This window comes from Narcine bancroftii, chromosome 4 (genome assembly GCF_036971445.1).
Source record: "Narcine bancroftii isolate sNarBan1 chromosome 4, sNarBan1.hap1, whole genome shotgun sequence".
NCBI classification, from domain to species: Eukaryota; Metazoa; Chordata; class Chondrichthyes; order Torpediniformes; family Narcinidae; genus Narcine; species Narcine bancroftii.
In genome coordinates, this window is record NC_091472.1 from 276,300,083 (window position 1) to 276,318,313 (window position 18,231).

An 18,231-nucleotide genomic window follows, 5' to 3' on the forward strand; every position below is an offset into this window, starting at 1 on the left:
CTATGATTAATTCTGTTCAAATATAAGATCATAATACATTGATCAAGATTTAGGGCAGGTCCACCATCGCTCAATGTGTCATGATGTCCTAGGATGGCTCCTTGCAAGTGTGAATGCGTGCAGTGTCCCAAGTTAAGAGTGGTCAGGTGTGAACAGCAAAAACACCATTTCAATCCTGGGATACTGACCAATATAGTAGGATACAAGTAGAAAAGGGGCTATAGTTACCTCTGTTTTACATCATTCTGAACTGGAAAATGTCTGGATCCTCCAACGTTGCTGAGAGAAGACTCTGGAACTCTCCACATAACAAGGCTATGAACCTTCATCATGAGCGCTACAGCAAATGAAACAAGTTCCTCTCTTTCACCCACTCAGAGGCAATTAAGGATGGCCATTCTGTGCTGGTCAGCCAACAGCATTCACATTCATGACTGCATAAGAATTCAGAATCATGACAGCCACAAGCAGATTGTACGTGCTGGACTTCTAAGCTTTCAGTATAGCATTCATGTGAGCTTTTGTTTGCTTATTTTGAAATGGTAACTGAAGCCTCATCCTTCAAAGGCAGCTCAGTTAAGTTCTTAAGAAGTGCAAATTATATATTTTTCTAAAATCCAGAATCTTGTTATGATCTTCAATGGATTATGCAGAAGGATATCAAGAATAGGTTAAATATTTGAATAACTGAAGGGAAGCCACCAGATTGTGAGCCTCTATCAAAGAACCAACATGCACTATGCCTGGTCAGTAAGTCTCAATCTGCACTGCATAATGGAATGGCTCTCCTGTTGCATCTTCTAGATGGTCATATTTTAGTTCTACTTTGCCATTAAAAATAGTTTATTTTAAGACTTTCCAAAAGAAAATATTCCTTTCTCATGCATCCCTCCAAGATAAAAGATGAATAATTTTTACCAAGACTTCCAAACATGTAAACCATTCCTGTTTGCCTTTTTGCAAGGCAGTGGTATTTCTTGGACCTTTCCAGTCTGTCTGTCTGTCCGTCTGTGTGGGAAGTACTGAAGTTAATTCCATGTAATGAAGCTCCAGCAGAAAAAACACTAACTTGTACCTCTGATGTTCCAGCTGTCCTTCAATTATGTGATCTTTCTGCACGATTGTAAAAAGTAATGTCAACTGTAAAAAGTATATGATGAAATTTCAAATGGATGCAGGCTTTGAATCAATTTGGGTGCTTTCATTCACAGATGAGTGCTCGCTGAATAATGGAGGATGCAGTCACCACTGTATCTATGTAACTGGAGAAGGCATCGTGTGCTCTTGTCCCACGGGAATGCATCTGAGTTCTGACAAGAAAACCTGCATTGTCCTTGATTATTGCAAACAACATCTCAAGTGCAGCCAAATATGTGAGCAACACAAAAAGACAATTAAATGCTCATGTTATGAGGGATGGATGCTGGCACCTGATGGCTATAGTTGCATTAGTTTAGGTAGGTTATGCAACTTAAAATTTCATCCTCACAATTATTTGCATTAACAAAATAAATTACGGTGTCTGTTTTCTTCCACAGATCCTTTTGAGCCTTACATAATATTTTCCATTCGTCATGAGATTCGAAGATTGGACCTTCGCAAGCAGGACTATAATTTATTGGTTCCTGGCTTGAGAAACACAATAGCAATTGATTTCCATTTCAATCAGAGTTCTCTCTACTGGACTGATGTTGTAGAAGATAAAATTTACAAAGGAAAGCTTTCAGAAGTTGGAGGTATAAAGTTATATCAAACTACTTTTTAAAAATAAATTAACAGAAGTCTCCCTGGAGAAAATGAAACATTATATAACTTAATTAAAGATTATTTTCTTTGATCACAATGTCAGATCAAATCACTAAATAAGGTGAAATGTTTTCCTCTCATGAAATAGTATACTTATCAGTTTAAAATTTTGTGAGTAATTCAGAATGGGAATCCTTGTAGCGGGCCAGGTCAATCCCGCACATGACGGGATGAATCGCCGTAGTGAACAGCCAGCGTGGCAGGGCACAGGGTCTTACCCCCACCGCACAGAAGTTCCAGGTTGCAGGAGCATGTTGACAGGGGAATAGCCAGGCCTCACAGAAGCATTATGACATCACTCCCATGACCCTGTCGCCTCCCCTCAAAAGGAGCGTGCGTGGTTTGAATAAATGGAAATTACTGGCTTACTTGCTTGGGGTGGACAGCATTTATTTCAGCAGTTCTGCCTTTAGCAGTGCTACACCCTTTCCAAATCCATCATCCATAAAATTTATAAAACGGAGTTTGACCATTTTGATTGATGTGCAAAGGGAAATAGTGTCTGAATCCCTGAAGGTGATCAGAGATTTATATAACACACAAAAGGGTCCAAGAAAGTGCACCAGCACCTCAATTTCTCAGAAGCCTGAGCAAATTTGGCATGTCATCTGTATCCATTCACAACTTCTGCAAATCCACCATTGAAACCATCCTATCAGGGAGCATTAATCCCTAGTATGGGAAATGCTCCGCCAAAGACCAGAGGATATGGAAGAAGGTGTGTATGAGGCTCAGGCCATCATACACAACCCCCTCGCCTCCATTGACTATCTGTGCCTCCCGCTGCTTTGGAAAAGCAGTCAAAATATTAAAAGGCTTATCCAACCTTCGTCACATTCTCATAGCACCCCTCTCCCATCAGGAACTACGAAGAAGATTCATGAATATGAGATCACATCATACCAAATTCAGATTGTTTATTACATGCTGCTTTCAGCCTCCTTAATGAGCACCAAAGTAGTAAGATTATGTTGTGTTTAATTTGTACCTACTGATCTCTATCACGCTGAACGTTTGTGCTGTGCCTTGTTTGTTGTACAATGTATGATACACCTGCTGGTCTGCTCACAAAACAACCTTTATCACTGCATCTTAGTACATTTGACAAGAAAATTCACATTTGGCAAGAAAATCAGCACTAAACCCTGGGTTCCACAGTATTGTACAGTTCCAATAAAATTTGAAGTTTTGAAAATATGATTGGTGAAGTTAGCTCCGTCAACATTAAGTACTTGCACCATAATGGAATTTGTAGCCAATATTTTTGACCAAGTTATTTTAGCATAGGAAATATTCCATGCAGAGAACTAAACCTTTCCCCTTTTTACTCCATGATTTACTTGGATATCTTCTATTAGGTTGAAAATCAGCAAGGTATTTGTTAGACTTAAGTCTAACTTAACTCAACTATTTGGGAAACAGTCTGCATGAGGGAAACAGCTAATTCATATTTATTTACCCTGGCTCTGAATAAATGCAGTGTTTTAGATCTGTTGAGCAGATTTGGGAATAAGTTACTTGAAAAAAACTCCACTGATAGAAGCATCAATTCATTAAATATGTATTTTAACCTTGCTTCATCAATATTCCCTGCAAAGAGAAACAGATGCATCATATTTTTTTTTGTATTTTGTAAATGCAAAAATGTAACAGAAGAGCCAGTCTTTTGAAAGTAGTTTATTTTTCAATAGTGAGGATTTTTCATTTGATTTGCTCAATGACATTTGCAAAATAACAATTTTAGATCCTTCATATATTTCGAGCATCAAACATTATTACTGCGTAAAACAGTACTGTATAACGTATTTTTGAATCAGTTATTTTTTTCTGGATTACACTGCATATCAAGGTGAATAAAACTATAACTGAATATGGCTAGAGAAGAAACTGCATTTATAGAAGTTTGATATTTATGGAAATCACATTTTTTTTTCAGCCGTAAGCAGTGTGGAAGTTATTGTTGAACATGGTCTGGACACACCTGAAGGGTTAGCGGTGGACTGGATTGCAGGAAACATTTACTGGATAGACAGTAAAATGGAACAGATTGAAGTGGCAAAACTGGATGGCACCTTGAGAACAACCTTAGTTGCAGGTGACATGGTGTATCCACGGGCCATAGCTTTGGATCCTCGAGATGGGTAAGTTTACAGGCCACAATTTATCAAGTTTAATTGTGGGCTAGCATTAGTTTAATGTTTATAATCTCAAGTCATTTATGGTTTAATTGTTTCCGTTGAAAGGACTTGGATAAACTGAAATATAAATGGGAAATGCTAAAAAAAATGTAGTCAGTAGGTCAAGTGGAAGATGAATTATGTTTCTATCCCACAGATGTTATCTAGGATGTTTAATCTTTACTGCATTGACTTGAAATTTATAGTATCTCCAGATGGGCTTCTTTGTAAATTCCTTTTCTATAGAAATAAGTGATGCTTGGAAAAATACATGCCTCTAAAAAGCCAAGGTCCAATACAATATTTGAACAAGGAGAAGGTTTGGGAAGTGCACAAGAGAGTGAAAAAGGAACATGAGGAGAAAAAAGTAGGATAACAAAATAGTGAAGACTAATGAAGGCAAAGAGCAGGGATTGAGCAAGTATCACAAGTGAGGAAGGTTATCTTCAAAACAGTTTGTTGTTTGTACTTTGTTGGACAAAATGGTGGCACTGATGGAGCCACTGTAATGCAGTGCTGCCACTGGTGCAGTACCATGGAGAGCGAGGACTGGAGAAACAGCAGCACTCCTGCAGGGTCCAATCCCCCAGTCAACTGCAGTCAGCTCCGCACAGGCTTTGAATGGCCTGTTAAAGGAGCCAACAGTAGTTTTGTTTAAAATCCCGCAACTGCGGGGTCTGCACCGAACATGGTGGCACCTCTGATCAGCAGTAGCCACGAGTGGTTGCAGACTCCAGGAAAGTGGAAGACTGGCGCAGAGCACCAGAAAACAAGGAGATCACCCTTCAGCCTGAGGAGGAGAAGAGACCACCCCTGGATGGTGACTATGGCAGCGGATCAGTGAACGGGCTCTGTGGCTGAAATACCTGCATATTCGGCGGACTGCTCTCGAATCAACTCGATGAAGCTATGGAAGCTGTGGGCTGCTGGAGACTAGTGTCGGGGGACTCGTGCAGGGCTGCAGACTGCTGGAAAATTGCTTGAAACTGGCTGATGGGGATACCCAGAACCGGGGTGCAAGGGGATGCAAAAGCGCTGAAAGGTTCCTGATCCGAGGCTTGGATCTGGAGCTTGGGTTGGCAATAGTTTGGATTGGACTTTGTATGACTGCAGAAGGAATCTACGGACACTCGGTGACCCTGGGTGGGGGGGGGGGCGCTCTTTTGCTTCTCTATGACTGTAAGAGGCTATTTCTGCTCATGGCAAATCTGTCTGCCTTACAGCAGGCAAAAGCAATTTCATGTAATTTGACACTTCTTATGACATGATAATAAATTAAATCTTGAAAATGTAGCTTTGGAGTACAATATGGATTGTTTAATTGAAAGAACATCGTGTGTAATAGATTCCAAAAAGTCTTGGTGCAAACACAAGCTATCATGAATTTTTTGCAACAAGTGATTTTTTTTTTCCTGAAACACGGCTATTGTGATGTTAGTAAAAATGGCAAATATCCAAAAAATCAGAAACCTCAAAAATACAATGAGGGGTGACACAGTTAACATAGCTGCTAGTACAGTGTTGTTACAGCACTAGTGTCCCAGATTCATACATTTCCCTGTGTCTGCGTGGATTTCTTTCTGTTGCTCCAGTTTCCTCAAACATTCCAAAGATTTTCAGGTTTAGTTGGTTAATTGGACACCATGGTATGTGGTTTGCATAGGCTCGTGGGTCAGGGCTTGTAACTACACTTATCTCTAATTTAAAATGAAACACATATATAGACTGAGTTGATTTTCAGTATAGCCATGAAGCAGAGGACCAGTAATACTTTTATTTGCATTAGTTATTTTGTATTCATGTTGAGTCTTGAATCAATCCATCAGAGTGCAACACTTCAATTGATTCATCTTTGATAAGGTGCTCAATACTAGAACAAATACTGAATTCACAATCTCCTCAAGCAAGCATAAGGGTGCTGTGGAAAATGGGTTGAAATAAAGTCTATATTGATAATTGCAAATCATTTTTATAAATGACTATTCCTGCAGTAGAGGTGTTTGAAATCATTAAAAATAATATATTTAATACAACCTATAAATAGTCCAATGGTACAGAAGCAGACCCCTTGGCCTATATTGTGCATGCTGACCAAACTAATCCCATTTGCCCGAGTTCAGCTAATGTCCCTTCTTTATCCATATACCTGTTCAAATGTCTCTTGAATGGAACAACTGTGTAGGCATCTACCACTTCCAAAATACCAAAAACCCCAGGATATAATCAACAATATTTTCTCTATTCCAATATTTAATTTGGGATGTCACGATGCTTTCTGCCAGCTATAACTTTCTAAACTGCCGGACAATAACCATTTTCAACAAAGGGAGCATCTAACCACTAATCTTCATAAGCCGATGTTCACTGACGACCAGAAGTTCAACTGACTGCACAAACTGGCTCGGGGCTACACTCTAGTAATAAGTGACCGACTTTGTGCCACTCTTTAAAAACTTTGAACCTTACACAAGACGGAATCCAACTTGTGATGATATAATGTTCACTTGTTTCGATTAGTTCATGCTCCAGCAGCACTCAAAAAAGTTGATACCAGACACGAAAAAGTAGTGTGCCCCCATCCACCACCTTAAATATTTATTCCCTCTACCACTGGCCCATTGTGGCTGCAGGGTGTACCGTCAACAAAATGCACTGCAGGCCTCAATTATGCTCTTCAGCAGTTTGTTTCGAACTTGTGACCTCCACCATCAAGAGGAAGAAGGAGAGCAAGCAAATAAAAATGATCCCACCTGCATGTTCATCTTCAAGTCACACACCATCCTGGCATGGAAATATATAATCCTTGCCTCACAGTCGCTGGGTTTAAATCTTGGAACTCCCTCGCCTCATTCCTCTCAACACCACAAAATATAGATCTAAATTCAGCCATTTGGGCCAGGATTGCCTTCTCATCTGAGGAATTAGCTTTGTGAATAATTTTTGACTCATACGTGAAAGGTTGAGGTGATTTAGAAAGGTTGAGTTTGTCAACAATATTGTTTTGGAAGGAAAAATGGAAAGGAAGCATATTTAAATGATGTTTTGTTGGGAAACGTTGATATAAAACTCGGCATTTGTTTCCTTGTATACTCTTTCTTTGGCTTGGCTTCGCGGACGAAGATTTATGGAGGGGGTAAAAAGTCCACGTCAGCTGAAGGCTCGTTTGTGGCTGACAAGTCCGATGCGGGACAGGCAGACACGATTGCAGCGGTTGCAGGGGAAAATTGGTTGGTTGGGGTTGGGTGTTGGGTTTTTCCTCCTTTGTCTTTTGTCAGTGAGGTGGGCTCTGCGGTCTTCTTCAAAGGAGGTTGCTGCCCGCCAAACTGTGAGGCGCCAAGATGCACGGTTTGAGGCGTTATCAGCCCACTGGCGGTGGTCAATGTGGCAGGCACCAAGAGATTTCTTTAGGCAGTCCTTGTACCTTTTCTTTGGTGCACCTCTGTCACGGTGGCCAGTGGAGAGCTTGCCATATAACACGATCTTGGGAAGGCGATGGTCCTCCATTCTGGAGACGTGACCCATCCAGCGCAGCTGGATCTTCAGCAGCGTGGACTCGATGCTGTCGACCTCTGCCATCTCGAGTACTTCGACATTAGGGATGTAAGCGCTCCAATGGATGTTGAGGATGGAGCGGAGACAACGCTGGTGGAAGCGTTCTAAGAGCCGTAGGTGGTGCCGGTAGAGGACCCATGATTCGGAGCCGAACAGGAGTGTGGGTATGACAACGGCTCTGTATACGCTTATCTTTGTGAGGTTTTTCAGTTGGTTGTTTTTCCAGACTCTTTTGTGTAGTCTTCCAAAGGCGCTATTTGCCTTGGCGAGTCTGTTGTCTATCTCATTGTCGATCCTTGCATCTGATGAAATGGTGCAGCCGAGATAGGTAAACTGGTTGACCGTTTTGAGTTTTGTGTGCCCGATGGAGATGTGGGGGGGCTGGTAGTCATGGTGGGGAGCTGGCTGATGGAGGACCTCAGTTTTCTTCAGGCTGACTTCCATGCCAAACATTTTGGCAGTTTCCGCAAAGCAGGACGTCAAGCGCTGAAGAGCTGGCTCTGAATGGGCAACTAAAGCGGCATCGTCTGCAAAGAGTAGTTTACGGACAAGTTTCTCTTGGTGTGAGCTTGCAGGCGCCTCAGATTGAAGAGACTGCCATCCGTGCGGTACCGGATGTAAACAGCGTCTTCATTGTTGGGGTCTTTCATGGCTTGGTTCAGCATCATGCTGAAGAAGATTGAAAAGAGGGTTGGTGCGAGAACACAGCCTTGCTTCACGCCATTGTTAATGGAGAAGGGTTCAGAGAGCTCATTGCTGTATCTGACCCGACCTTGTTGGTTTTCGTGCAGTTGGATAATCATGTTGACCTCACCAAAGCCTTCGACACCGTGAGCAGGAAAGGGCTTTGGCAAATACTAGAGCGCATCGGATGTCCCCCAAAGTTCCTCAACATGATTATCCTTGTATACTAGTTACTGCAAAAAGGATGCAGGTGAAACAATGTGTTAATGTTAAGTGTAATGTTGCCTCGTGAAAGGAGATTTGAGTCAAGGAAGAAGGATGTCTTGTTATAATCATACAGGACTCTGATGAAACTCAGCAGGATTATTATATTCAATTTTGATCTTAACATAGAATTGATAAACTTGCCATAAAGAGCAAGTTTAATATATGACTTTTCATATTACACCCCCTGTATTTTCACCTAGAATTTTCCTCATTATTTTCCTTTTGCTGGTTGATTGTGGTTGTCGGTTGCTTGAATTATAGTTAACAGGGGTTTGACTGTACATGAGGTATAATAAAATAAATGCATATAAATAGTCTGAGATAATTTACTCGATTACAGGCTGTTCATCAATTTCACAGCCTGTGGAAAAGAAGCTATAATGGTTTTGATGCTCCTGTACCACCTTGATGGTAGTGGGTCAAATATATTGTGTGCTGGATGGAAAGGGTCCTCTGTAATTCTTTGAGCCTGATTTAAGCAATGCCCAGATGTGTGTCACCAACAGAGGAAAGGGAGACCCAAGTGATAAAGTGAGTGCACCAAAGGTTCACCTGCTTGATTTCTAGGATGGCAGGACTGCTAAGGAGGTGGAATTTAAGTTAAATAAGTTGGCATACATGAGAGATCAGAAGAATGAGAAGGGTTTCAATTGAAAGTTGCAGAATTCTAACCTGGCTGGTAAAACTAGAATGTCTCAGGTGACACATAGGTACTTCATGAGGTGATGACAAGTTGAGATGAGATTGTTTTTAATTTGCAGAATTTCACAGAATTTGCTACAACAGTGGGGCTGCAGACTACAAGTAGCTGAATATGTTTAAGAAGGAAATTGATACCAAGGTGCAGAGAGAAATGTGATGTGTCACATTGGAAAGAGCAGGAACGTGGTATTGAGCAAAAAATATCAAAGTACTGAAGGAACTCAGTGAGTCAAAAGGCATCTGTGGGAGGTGGAGTGTGGAATTGTCAACATTTCAGTGCTACGTATGCAAGGGTCTGTTACTGTGCAGTATCCCTAAAGTTAGAAAAAAGTCATTGAGATACTACATCAGGATTATGGCATTGTGACGGATGATCAGCAATGATCTTGTTGTTTGAGTGAACCTACATATTGTTTCCTATTTCTTTTTTTTTGGGAGAAAATATGAAGAAAGCAACATTTTTTATCAAACATTAAGGAAGTATATTATTTTCATTTGTGCTATCTCACAAACACTTTTTTTTAAACACACAAAAATGTCTGTGCTCAGCAGCCACTTGCTATTTTCTAACTTCTCTGCGTTTTCTGTTCCTTGCTGGTGGCATCATTTTCCAAACTAAACTCCCAATCCACCATGCAATCATCTGAATAGAGACACCTTGAATATTTTGATAAAGCAATGGAAGACTTGAGCATAGTTAAATCTTCCTCCAAATGTATCACCTAAGTCTTTAGTGCCTATTACACATAACAGTGCTGACGTGGACTTTTTTACCCCCTCCATAAATCTTCGTCCGCGAAGCCAAGCCAAAGAAAAAAAAAAAATATTTGACAGCAATAACTTGTGAGGTAGCAAGTAATACTGAGCAAAATAAAGCTTCTGAATAATTAACAAAGTATTTGAGATAATTCTGAAAATAATTGACTGCTTTTTGTTGAGCAATTACTGTAAATAAAATTTCATCCAGAATGAAACTGAATGCCTGAGATAGATATGAAAATACTTTTTTTTTCCTAAATATAATTGGATTTTTTTAAAGATTCAATGAATTAACAAATTATTTTCATTGATAGGCTTTTCCATTGAAAGCTTTCCTCTCTGGAGATGCAGCTTTGTGACCCTGACACCTCTTAAATACTATCTCCATCTTATGAATATTACAAGGGAGATTTTTCTCTGTGGAAAATCTTTTCAAGAAATCTGTGTAAAAGTACATTGAAATTCTAACAGCTTCTCCACTCACTACAGCTCTCTTTGTGTACTTATTGAAAGATAACCTTTCCACAGAGGAACACTAAAGCATGAACAGACTGTGAAAGTGTTCGAGTTGATAACTTATTTGAAGCTTTACATTCTCTCCAACATTCAGCAAGAAAAAAAAACCAAGGAAAAAACGTGAACAGTTCAAAATTATTTCTTTAGTAGAAATTGAGTGGAAATAAGTTTTAAGAATTTGACTTGAAAATCCTGCAGGGAGAAATAATAGAACATTTTCAATTTTTTTAAAAATTGGTTGTGAATGATTAGTATCATAATTATAATAATAAAATTAATTAGCAAAATCATATAACAATTTTAAATTTTGAACAAGGAAGCTGGAAGGAACATCGAACTGAAAACCACAGGAACAGGCCCTTCCACTCATGTCTGTGTTGAATATGATGTGCAAATCAGACAAAAGTTCTGTAGCTTGCACTTTCCCCTCTATATTCACTTGTCTATCCCAAGACGTTTAAAATTTTATTATTGTTTCTGTTTCATCTACTACTCCTGGAAACCTGTTCCATGTATCCAAGTCAATAACCCAAGAACTTAAAATTCTTGGTGTCAACATCTCTGAAGATCTGTCCTTGAGTGTCCATATCAATGCAATCAAAAACAAGGCTCACTATATTTTGTGAGGTGTTTGAGGAGATTTGATATGTCATCGAAGACTCTCAAAAACTTCTACATATGTACTGTGGAAAGCATCTGGCTCCAACTCTCAGGACAAGAAAAAAACTCCAGAGGGTTGTTCACTCGGCCTGCAACTTCACAACCACCAGACTTCACTCCATCAAGGACATCTCCATGAGGTTGTGTCCAAAGAAATCACCCTCTATCCTCAAAGACCCCCACCACCCAGGCCATTCTGCTATTGTCATGGAAAAAGGTGCAGGAGCCTAAAGACAAGGATAGCATCTTCCTTGCTGCCACCAGATTCCTGATTGATCAATGAACCAAAGACACTGCCTTACTTTTTGTGCACTTTTTATTAATATATTGCTTTAAGGTGGTTTATATGAATGTTTGCACTATGATTGCTATTGTAAAGCACTGAATTTTGTAACTTGTTCATGACAATAAATTCTGAATCTGAAAATATTTGCTCCACACATCTCCCTTAGAATTTATCCCCCTCACCTTAAATACATGCCATCTAGTGTGTGACACTTTCACCCTGGGGAAAGGTATATAAGAAGTAGGAGTATTATCACATCAGGTTGCTGCAGTTATTGTCTATATGTTCCTGCTAATTACACTCCATCCTCTATCTCCACCTTCACCACCCCCACCATGGTCTCTATTTGCCTTTTTATTTTTTTCTTTGTTTGGTCACCTCCACTGCATGCCTCTGACTCCCAAATCATCCTTAAAACTCCCACACCTGGCTCCATCTGCCAGTCATTCTTCACCCTTTCTTGCTGGCCCTTGTCTCTCCCCCTCCTTTCTCCATTTTCTATTGGCTATCTTCCCTCTCCAGTCCTGATGCAGGGTCTTGAACTGAAAGGTTGGTAGTTCTCTTCTCCTCGCAGATGCCGCTCAATCTTTTGAGTTCCTCCCACATATTCCTTGCGGCTCTGGATTCCAACAGCTGCAGTATTTGTGTCCATGCTTCAGAAATGTAGTCACTACAAATGAAGTGTGTGGTGAGATATCTACTCACTATATGATCCTCTAAATAAGGGCAAAACGGACCATAAGATGCAGGAGTAGATTTGCACCATTCAGCTTATCGAATCTGCTCTGCCATTCAATTTGTATCTTGCCAGCGATCTGGTTTCAATGATAACTGTTGGCCATGAATCCAATAAAGCCATTCTGTTCTCTAGAAGTAATGAAGATATTTGCAATTTTATTAACAGGAATTAGTTGCATGGATCATCAAGGTTTAGCAAATCTGACTGATGTCATTCCACTGAAAATGTGAATGAAGTATTAAATTATTTCATCCTAAGAAATATTTTGTCATGGATGAAAATTCACCAAGAAATTCAACAAGAAAAGGTTAACAAGGATGTCACCTGTATTTAAGAACTTTATTATATTGGGTCAGCTGGGTCATATTTCCTCCACCGAAAGAGGAAAATTCAGTCTTCAGGTAACATACTCCGCCTTTGGTTTGTTTCCAGTCCACCCAGGCACTCTTCTTCTTTATTCACCTTTTCCGTCCCTTGCACCTGACTACCAATTCTCATTTCACCCAGCCTCCTGTGACAGAGTATATAAAAAATGTTTCTGGGAGCTTGGGAAAGGTTCGTTAGGGTAGGTCACATGCAAACACTTCAAAACAGATCTTATTTGACATGCTGGAGCTCTCATAATACTGGAGATACAGTGGCTTCTGACAAGAGCTTTGAAGAGTGCTCAAAAGATGTCACTAAATAGGTTGTTGTTTACCCAAAAGCAACTGATGAAAAAGAATGCTGGCTCCTATTGTCTGCTGTTGTAAAAGGGTCATGAGGTGTTGTAAGCAGAGAGAGTCAAACACATTTTCTCTCAGTCTCAGTGTGTGTGTGTGTGTGTGTGTGTGTGTGTGTGAGAGAGAGAGAGAGAGAAGCAGAGATCACTTGACAATGTCAGCCAGCAGAAGTTGCTGGAACTGAAAGAGGACAAGCTGGCAAACTTTTGGAAGACAGTCTGGTCAAAACCCTTGTGGTTCATGCGAGTGGAGAGGACTGGCTGTGTGATGTTTCACTTGGAATAAGCGAAACAGAAAGGAACTCTGGTGACATGAAAGAGGTTATCATCTGGAGAACTCTGATGGGGCAAGTTTCGTCAGCAAGTCACTGAGATGACTGAGGGAAGTACATCAGTTGTGGATGTCCTGGAACAACATATCTCTCTCTGAAAACCAACAAGAACCTTCTGAGCAGTAACCATTTACCTTTCGAGTGCCAAAGCCTGGTGAACTTTATACATGTTAAATTCTGTGGACAGTATAAGAATTGCCTGCAACCAGTAAACTTGGAATAAGAAGTGAGATTGGACTGTAAACCAAAGAACTTTTCTGAACTTAAACATACACACACATTACATACACGTGTGCTTAGAATTAGAAGAGGATTAAGTTAGGTTAAGTAAGTTAATAGTGATAAGTTAAAGTGTAATTTTATTTTCATGTTTAAAGATAATTAAAATTAACTTTTAAGTAACCATTTGCCTTGGTGAATATCTATTGCTGTTGAGTTTTGGGGTCCTCTGGGCTCGTAACACTCCCCTAAGCTGGTTCCCATCATTCTTTCACAATCTCCCTTCTAACCTTTTCCTTCCCCTCCACCATATAGCTCCATCGTCCATTTTTATGTTTCTACCTATTATCTATCAGTTCCTGTCTCAACACCCTTTCCTCCTGTAAGGTAAAAACATCATGAGATGGGACCAGAGAAGGAGTCACCCAGTACTAAGGAGTAACAGAATGCAGATGTGACCTTGTACACTCAAGATAAGCTTGGCACTAACAAGAATGATGTGCAGCAGACTAACAGAGAAGGGTAGCAACAGTTTATTCATTGGACAATGTCTTCTTTCTTCTTTGGCTTGGCTTCGCGGACGAAGATTTATGGAGGGGGTAAAAAGTCCACGTCAGCTGCAGGCTCGTTTGTGGCTGACCAGTCCGATGCGGGACAGGCAGACACGATTGCAGCGGTTGCAAGGGAAAATTGGTTGGTTGGGGTTGGGTGTTGGGTTTTTCCTCCTTTGCCTTTTGTCAGTGAGGTGGGCTCTGCGGTCTTCTTCAAAGGAGGCTGCTGCCCGCCAAACTGTGAGGCGCCAAGATGCACGGTTTGAGGCGTTATCAGCCCACTGGCGGTGGTCAATGTGGCAGGCACCAAGAGATTTCTTTAGGCAGTCCTTGTACCTTTTCTTTGGTGCACCTCTGTCACGGTGGCCAGTGGAGAGCTCGCCATATAATACGATCTTGGGAAGGCGATGGTCCTCCATTCTGGAGACGTGACCCATCCAGAAATGGTATGATAATTTACTAAGTGCGTGTCCTGGGGTATAAAAAAAACACCACTTGCTGATATCGTTAGAATGTGCTTTCTTCAACTAACACTGTTAGTTGTAAGTGTTACAATCCGGTAATAAAGAACCTTGATTTCGACTCAGTCTGGTGTCTGACTCACTCATTCTTGAACAAAGCAGACCTAACACTCCCCTTTACCCATTTAGTTCCATCTGCCCATCATTCTTCAATCCCTCCACACCTTATCTGGCTCCAGCTATCATCTACCAACCTCTATTGCACTCCTGCTTCTCAATTCTACACAAAGGTTATCTTCCCACTACTCTTATCAGTCCTTCTTCAGGGTATCAACTCAAAATATTGACCTCTCCTTTGCTGCATTGATGCTGCTTAACGTGGATACTAAAAGCTTTTTTTAAGTATATTAAGATTTTTTTTAAAAGAAGTGAGAGTAGATGGAGGACCAATAGAAAATGATGCTGGAGAAATTGTAATGAGAAACAAAGAGATAGCAGAAGAACTATATGAGTATTTTGTATCATTCTTCACTATGGATGATGTTAGCAGTATACTGGACTTTCAAGGCTGTCAGGGAAGAGAAGCGAGTGCAGTCTTAATCACCAGAGAGAAGGTGGTTGGGAAACTGAATGTTTTAAGAGTTGATAAGTCTCTCAGACCAAATGGAATGTAATCTCAGTTTCTAAAAGAAGTACAGGGAATTGGTCATGATCTTTCAACAATCAGAAGATTCTGGCATGGTTCTGGAGGACTGGAATATTGCAAAAGTTACTCATCTATTTAAAGAGGGAGGGAGGCAGCAGAAAGAAAATTATAGACCTGTTTGCCTTACATCAGTGGTTGGGAGGTTGAATGTTGGGGCACCTGGAGATTCATGACAAGATAGGCCAAAGTAAGCATGGAGTGAGACATGGAAATCTGCAGACGTTGTGTTTATAGTAAAATGATCAGAAATGCTGGAGGAACTCAGCTGGTATTGCAGCATCAATATGAGGTAAAGATATATCACTGACGTTTTGGGCCTGAGCTCTTCTTCAAGGTACTTGGGAGCCCTCATGCAGCATATCCTAATGGTTAATCTTCAGGTTGAGTCGGTGGTTAAAAAAAAAGGTGAATGCCATGTTCGTATTCATTTCTAGAGGAATAGGGTATCACAGCAGGGATATTATGTTTAATTTCTTATAAGGCACTGGTGAGGCCTCACTTTGAGTATGGGGAATAGTTTTGTCCCTGTATTTAAGAAAGGATGTGCTTACATTGGAGAATGATTCCTGGAATGAAGGGATTAGGATATTAGCTTGACAGTTTGTATGCTTTGGACAATACTCCTTTGAATTCAGAAAAATAAGTGGGTGGGGGGGGGGGGGTCTCTCATAGAAGCATTTCATATGTTGAAAGGCCTGAACAGAGTAGATGTGGCAAAGTTGGTTCCAAAGGTAGGGAAGTCTTGGACAAGAGGGCACAACTTCAGGATTGAAGAGTGGCCATTTAAAACTGAGGAATTTCTTTAGCCAGGGAGTGACAAACCTTTAGAATTTGCTACCAAAGGAAGAGATTGATAAGCACCTCAATAATCAGGGTATCACCTATGGGAAGAAGGCAGGGGAATGGCATTGAGTGGGAGAATGGATCAGCTCGAGAAGGAATGGTGGAGTAGAGTTGAAGGGCCGAATATCCTACTTCTATTCCTTTTTTTTATCTTATTATCTTTGTTCAATCATAATAAACATATGGCTATACCAATGAAACTGAATTCTTAGCACAACAGCTCCTCTCAAATAGTGCATCATGCAGGTAAGCTATGAATGCACAAGGTCATGTGATGCCCGTAAATTTATTCTAAGGCTTTCTGTTGCAGTTTTATTCAGGGCATGAAGTGAGCATAATATTCACATTTTAATTATTGCTGTTTTCTTGGCATGTCTCCAAAAGAACTTTGATTTTCACCATGTGTTCAAAAATCCAGCATAATCAGTAGCTATTTGTCATAACATTAATAGGATTAGAATGTGGCATAACTAATCAAACACTTTATTTTTGCTAATTGTGAAATATTATCAAGACATTTCAAAATCTGAGCATGTGGGTAACATTAAAAAAGTTTACATTCATATGCAATCTTCAACATGCCTGCTATTTTAACTGTTTTGATACATTTGAACTAATAGGAGAAAAGCTCTATTTTCATGAATCTATATACATTTTTACAGTTGGAGGAAAATATCTCGAAGATTTTCATCTGTAAGCTTGAAATTAACAGAATCAAAGGATTTAAGATGACAGGAAAGTAGAATCAGAAGTACATAGTTATGATCCCATTAAATGACAGATCAAGTATTCGTATCAAATGTCTTATCGCTGCTTCTATTTGTGAAATGGGATAAAATCATTTAATCTTCTTGGGTAATATCTTGTGATTGAATGACTTTCTTGCACTTTGGTCTTGCAGTTTTTTGAGGTGACTGGTGCGACCATTATGGAATCTGCAGGCTAATCCACAGATTGGGCAGTAGGTGCCTGCTGGAGCTCGTGGGTGAATAGTTGGTGAGGTAGTGCTCTCCGTCCACACTTCCACGTGGCTTCTGTATGCTCCCAATTCATATTGGTTTGAACGGCACAGTGATAGAGCTCATAGAGCTGCTGCTTCACAACAGAAAGAAACCTGGATTCAATCCTGACCTGTAGTATGGTCATGCTGTAGTTTGCATATTTTCTGTGACTGCAAGGATTTCCTCTTTGGATTCTAATTTCCTCCCCTATGGTGTAGGGTTAGTTCATCGATTTTAACCCTAGTCCATGGGTGAATGGGAAAATCCTGGAGTGGTTGCTGAGAATGTGGGAGTTTTTTTCCAAAAAACAGGTCAATTTAGAATTGGTTGTCAAGGAAGTTTGCTGGTCAGTGCAAATTTGGTGAGGTGAAAGTTGTTTTCCTTGCTGCATCTCTCCTTGACTCTACACCTTTTATTCTTCCAATGAATTTTGAAGTTATTGTTATGATGACATTGCTGGTTTCTTTCAACTACACAGGTAGATTAAGGTAGTTCAATTCTAAAAAGCATACAGGAAGGCAAGGATCTCCTGGTAGATGGTGAGTTTCATGCGAGGTTTTATAACTTGTATCTCCAGGCACGTTTTCCCTCAGTTGACTAAAAGTTGCATTGATGGATTGTAGGAGATTGGATTTAGTCATCATGGCTACTAAAATAAGGGATGTAGTTAATGTGATGCAGATTCGTTACATGAATCTTTATCATTCAAGGGCAGTGTGGTGCAATGGAAGCAGATGTTCAGTATTCACATATGCTTCAGTGAATGAGTCAATAATACTAGTTTGGAGTTCCAGCCTTTCAGCATACCAAGAGCTGAGTATTGATGGCATTCTGCAATTTTATGACTAACCATCTGGCATGTCATCACTACAGATGGAACCGTTTCCCATCAGTTCTAAAGACCAAACCCATCCAAATTTGTTGGAGGTGAACTGTGACTTTAGAGTGAGCGAAAGTGTTCAGGCAATGAAACAGACCCATCTGATACCAGTCTTTACTGAGATTGGATCGGCTGTACACCCATCTGTTACATTTATTTTTGCATACCGTTGTGAAGCAAATGGAGAGCAGGGTGAGTAAATCTAAGTTTTTTGAAGTCACTATCTTGGAAGATCCAACATCATCTTGAAGTTAAGATGTCAGCACCTCTACTTCCTCACAAGCCTATAGAGGTTTAGTCTGACATTGGAAACTCTGGCAAATTTCTACAGATGTATGGTGAAAAGCGTGCTGACTGGCTGAATCATGG

The 18,231-nt window shown here is 40.3% G+C and overlaps 1 protein-coding gene across 14 annotated transcripts in view; it reads left to right on the forward strand.

Moving 5' to 3' along the window:
* Positions 1-18,231, forward strand: part of LOC138761991 (low-density lipoprotein receptor-related protein 1-like) — a 1,165,126-nt gene that overhangs the window by 505,934 nt on the left and 640,961 nt on the right. For all 14 annotated transcript variants that reach the window (XR_011356692.1, XM_069935089.1, XM_069935091.1 and 11 more), the window contains 3 exons: positions 1,212-1,457; positions 1,539-1,736; positions 3,743-3,947. Coding sequence is in view for 13 of the 14 variants with exons in the window: in XM_069935089.1 (XP_069791190.1) it covers positions 1,212-1,457; positions 1,539-1,736; positions 3,743-3,947 (649 nt within the window). In the remaining variant the exon portion in view is untranslated. The remainder of the gene's footprint in view (positions 1-1,211; positions 1,458-1,538; positions 1,737-3,742; positions 3,948-18,231) is intronic.